The sequence below is a fragment of the Salvelinus sp. IW2-2015 genome, unplaced genomic scaffold (genome assembly GCF_002910315.2).
Source record: "Salvelinus sp. IW2-2015 unplaced genomic scaffold, ASM291031v2 Un_scaffold2952, whole genome shotgun sequence".
Taxonomy (NCBI): domain Eukaryota; kingdom Metazoa; phylum Chordata; class Actinopteri; order Salmoniformes; family Salmonidae; genus Salvelinus; species Salvelinus sp. IW2-2015.
In genome coordinates this window covers 53,286-58,295 of record NW_019944247.1, presented here as the reverse complement: position 1 = coordinate 58,295, position 5,010 = coordinate 53,286, and the positions used below count along the sequence as shown (strand labels likewise).

At 51.5% G+C, this 5,010-nt stretch overlaps 1 protein-coding gene across 1 annotated transcript in view; it reads right to left on the bottom strand.

Moving 5' to 3' along the window:
- Positions 1 to 5,010, bottom strand: part of LOC112075045 (E3 ubiquitin-protein ligase HERC2-like) — a 23,437-nt gene that overhangs the window by 13,612 nt on the left and 4,815 nt on the right. The window contains exons 2-5 of the mRNA XM_024142098.2: positions 4,595 to 4,839; positions 4,307 to 4,462; positions 1,348 to 1,662; positions 314 to 549 (exon numbers count right to left, since the gene is read on the bottom strand). Coding sequence (XP_023997866.2) covers positions 314 to 549; positions 1,348 to 1,662; positions 4,307 to 4,462; positions 4,595 to 4,839 — 952 coding nt within the window. The remainder of the gene's footprint in view (positions 1 to 313; positions 550 to 1,347; positions 1,663 to 4,306; positions 4,463 to 4,594; positions 4,840 to 5,010) is intronic.

The window sequence follows — 5,010 nt, the reverse complement described above, 5'->3', positions numbered from 1 at the left end:
GGTAGTCATTGTGGGGTCCGTAGAGTCCTTGTGGGGTCGGTAGAGTCTTGTGGGGTCGGTTACGGTCCTGGTGGGGTCAGTAGGTACCATGGTGGGGTCGGTAGAGTTGGTGGGGTCCGGTTTTAGATGTTTCCTGGTGAGGGTCCCGGTAGAGTCATGGTGGGGTCGGTGAGTCCGGTAGGTCCAGGTAGAGTCGGTGAGTCGGTAAGGGTCCAGGTAGAGGTCAGGTGGGGTCGGTGGTCGGTGTCTGGTGGGGTCCTGGTGGGGTCCTGGTTAGGGTTGGTGGGCGGTCTGGTGGGGTCTGGTGGGGTACTGGTGGGGTCCTGGTGGGGTCTGGTAGGGTCTGGTAGGGTCTGGTAGGGTCTGGTGGGTCTGGTGAGGTACTGGTGATCCTGTAGAGTCTGGTGAGTCCTGGTAAGTCTGGTGTGGTCTGTGTAGGATCTGGTAGAGTCTGTTAGGGCCCCGGCAGGGGCCTGTTATAGGGTCTGGTGGGGGTCTGGTGAGGTCCATGGTGGGGTCCTGGTAGGTCTTGTGGGGTCCTGGTGAGTCCTTGGTGGGTCTGGTAGAGTCTTGGGGTCATGGTAGAGTCTTGTGGGGGTTGTAGAGTCCTTGGGGGTCTGGAGAGTCTTGTGGGTCTGGTAGAAGTCCTTGTGGGTCGTGTAAGTCCGTATGTGGGTCTGGTAAGTCACCAGGACCCCACAAGGGACTCTACCAGGACCCGACAAGGGACTCTACCAGGACCCGACAAGGGACTCTACCAGGACCCCACAAGGGACTCTACCAGGACCCCACAAGGGACTCTACCAGGACTCTACCAGGACCCTACAGGGACTCTACCAGGACCCCACCAGGACCCCACCAGGCCCCTACCAGGATCCACCAGGCCTCTACCGGTCTTTACCTTTCGGTAAGTGGCAGCGAACAGGGTCTGCTCCCCTCCTATCAGCTGAAATAACCTTTACTGGTCTCCACTGGTCTTTACCTTTGCACCAGAACTCTACCAGGACCCTAACAGGACCCTACCAGGACCTACCAGGACTCTACCTTTCCACCAGGACCCTACCAGGACCCACCAGGACTCTACTGGTCTTTACCTTTCCACCAGGACCCTACCAGGACTCTACTGGTCTTTACCTTTCCACCAGGGCCCTACCAGGACTCTACTAGTCTTTACCTTCCCACCAGGACCCCATCAGGACCCTACCAGGACCCAATAGGACTCTACTGGTCTTTACCTTTCCACCAGGACCCTACTAGGACTCTACTGGTCTTTACCTTTCCACCAGGACCCTACCAGGACTCTACTGGTCTCTACCAGGACTCTACCAGGACTCTACTGGTCTTTACCTTCCCATCAGCAGTGACAGCGAACAGGGTCTGCTCCCCTCCTATCAGCTGAACAGGTCTCAGAGTCGCCAGGGCCTCTGTGGGGGTGGGGACCTTGACCTTTGCCCCCTCAATGCCCCCTAGCTGACCCCGGTGGTTGTGACCCCAGCCGTAGATGGTCCCGGAGCCTCCTGCAGACAGCGTCCAGTCGTCAGGTCTCCTGTTCATCCACTGGACCAGCTGTTCGTCCTGCTCTCTCTTAAACAGGTCATGGCTCTCATGGAGAACGTTCATCACCTCACAGTCAGCCATCAACTCACGGATCTTCTTAGTCACCTACAGAGGGGCAGAGTGGTTCGAGATAATGTCCAGATCAGAGTGGTTAGAGATAATGTCCAGATCAGAGGGACAGAGTGGGTTAGAGATAATGTCCAGATCAGAGTGGTTAGAGATAATGTCCAGATCAGAGGGACAGAATGGTTAGAGATAATGTCCAGATCAGAGGGACAGAGTGGTTAGAGATAATGTCCAGATCAGAGTGGTTAGAGATAATGTCCAGATGCAAGAGGGACAGAATGGGTTAGAAGGTTAATGTCCAGATCAGAGGGACAGAGTGTTAGAGTAATTTCCCAGATCGAGGGCAGAGTGGTTAGAGGTAATGTCAGAGTCAGAGGGGGCAGAGTGGGGTTAGAGAATAAATGTCCAGATCAGAGGGCAGAGTGGTTAGAGATAATGTTCCAGATCAGAGGCAGAGTGGTTAGAATAATGTCCAGATCAGGGGGCAGAGTGGTTAGAGATATGTCCAGATCAGAGGGACAGAGTGGTTAGAGATAATGTCCAGATCAGAGGGGCAGAGTTGGTTAGAGGTAATGTCGCATCAAGGGGCAGAGTGGTTTAGAGATAATGTCCAGTCAGAGGGCAGAGTGGTTAGAGATAATGTCCAGATCAGAGGGGCAGAGTTGGTTAGAGATAATGTCAAATCAGAGGGACAGAGTGGTTAGAGATAATGTCCAGATCAAGAGGGGCAGAAGTGTAGAGAATAATGTCCAGATCAGAGGGACAGGAGTGTTAGAGATAATGTTCCAGATCAGAGGGGCAGAGTGGTTAGAGATAATGTCCAGATCAGAGGGACAGAGTGGTTAGAGATAATGTCCAGATCAGAGGGGCAGAGTGGTTAGAGATAATGTCCAGATCAGGGGGCGAGTGGTTAGAGATAATGTCACGATCAGAGGGCTAATATAGTGTGGTATAATATAGAGTTGGTCCCCCTTTGCTGCTATAACAGCCTCCACTCTTCTGGGAAGGCTTTCCACTAGAGTTAGAACATTGCTGCTATAACAGACTCCACTCTTCTGGGAAGGCTTTCCACTAGATGTTGGAACATTGCTGCTATAACAGACTCCCACTCTTCTGGGAAGGCTTTCCACTAGATGTTGGAACATTGCTGCTATAACAGCCTCCACTCTTCTGGGAGGCTTTCCACTAGATGTTGGAACATTGCTGCTATAACAGCTCCACTCTCTGGGAAGCCTTTCCACTAGATGTTGGAACATTGCTGCTATAACAGCCTCCACTCTTCTGGGAAGGCTTTCCACTAGATGTTGGAACATTGTTGCTATCAAGCCTCCACTCTTCTGGGAAGGCTTTCCACTAGATGTTGGAAACATCTTCTGCGGGACTTGCTTCCATTCAGCAACAAGAGCATTAGTGAGGTCGGGCACTGATGTTGGGCGATTAGGCCTGGCTCGCAGTCGGCGTTCCAATTCATCCCAAAGGTGTTTGATGGGTTGAGGTCAGGACTCTGTGCAGGCTAGTCAAGTTCCTCCACACTGATCTCGACAAACCATTTTTATTTTTATTAACCAAAACGTTTTATTTTTACCTTTAACTAGGCAAGACAGTTAAGAACAAATTCTTATTTTCAATGACAGCCTAGGAACAGTGGGTTAACGCCTTGTTCAGGGGCAGAACGACAGATTTTTCTTCCTTGTCAGCTCGGGGATTCGATCTTGCAACCTTTCAGTTACTTGTCCAACGCTCTACCACTAGGCTACCTGACGCCCCTACACTCTAACCACTAGGCTACCTGCCGCCCGACAAGGGCATTGTCATGCTGAAACAGGAAAGGACCTTCACCAAACTGTTGCCACAAAGTTGGAAGCACAGAATCGTCTAGAATGTCATTGTATGCTGTAGCGTTAAGATTTCCCTTCACTGGAACTAAGGGGCCTGAACCATGAAAAACATCCCCAGACCATTATTCCTCCTCCACCAAACTTTACAGTTGGCACTATGCATTGGGGCAGGTAGCGTTCTCCTGGTAWCRGCCAAACCCAGATCTGTCCGTCGGACTGCCAGATGGTGAAGCGTGATTCATTGCTCCAGAGTCCAATGAGAGTGAGCTTTACACCACTCCAGCCGACGCTTGGCATTGCGCATGGTGATTTTAGGCTTGTGTGCGGTTGCTCGGCCATGGAAACCCATTTCATGAAGCTCCCGAAGAACAGTTCTTGTGCTGACGTTGCTRCCAGAGGCAGTTCGGAACTTGGTAGTGAGTGATGCAACCGAGGACAGACTATTATTACGGGCTACGCGCTTCAGTACTCGCCGGTCCCGTTCTGTGAGCTTGTGTGGCCTACCACTTTGCGACTGAGCCGTTGTTGCTCCTAGACGTTTCCACTTCACAGTTGACCTGGGCAGCTCTAGCAGGGCAGACATTTGACGAACTGACTTGTTGGAAAGGTGGCATCCTATGACGGTGCAACCGGTGAAAGTCACTGAGCTCTTCAGTAAGGCCATTCTACTGATGTTGTTTGTCTATGGAGATTGCATGGCTGTGTGTTCGATTTTATACACCTGTCAGCAACGGGTGTGTCTGAAATAGCCAAATCCACTAATTTGAAAGGGTGTCCACATACTTTTGTATATATATATAGTATATATTAACAGTTGTAATGATGGCCTGTCTTGCCCAACCCACCTCATCCAGGAAGGGGCGTGGCTGAGGAGTCCTCTTGTCCAGAGCGACCGCCACTCTGGATGCAGTACAGTACCGGCGGAACCACGCCCACTTATGGGTCTCAGCACAGCAGGGTAGGGTATCCAACTCCAGGTCGCAGGCTAAAGCCACCAGCACCTAAAACAAACCGATTCAAAATGATATCGAAATCGCAAAAGACAAAACTAACTCTATAAACGGCACACATTCATTACACCTTCCCCTCGGCTGGAGGAACACAGGTACCAGTTCCCCTTTCTGTTAGCCTACCTTGAAGAAAGGGCTGTGCAGCAGCTGCTTCCCTCCCCTGACGATGGGGTCCTCGTATTCATACTGCCTCTGGAGAGCCTCAGGAAGACCCTTCACCAGGGCGGCCAGCGCACTGCCTGTAAAACTCATGGAGCGAGACTCTACTTCGCTGTCCCCAAGCAGCCTGGTGATGTTGATGGACTGGCCATACTCTGTGGTCAGCAGTTTACGCAGCCTCTGCAGAGCCCACATACGATGTCCTGCTGCTACAAGACAAATAATACAGGGTACTTTACAATGACAGAGAGGAGACCGGGTCAGAACTATACAATGACAGAGAAAAGACCGGGTCAGAACTATACAATGACAGAGAGGAGACCGGGTCAGAACTACACAATGACAGAGAGGAGACCGGGTCAGAACTACACAATGACAGA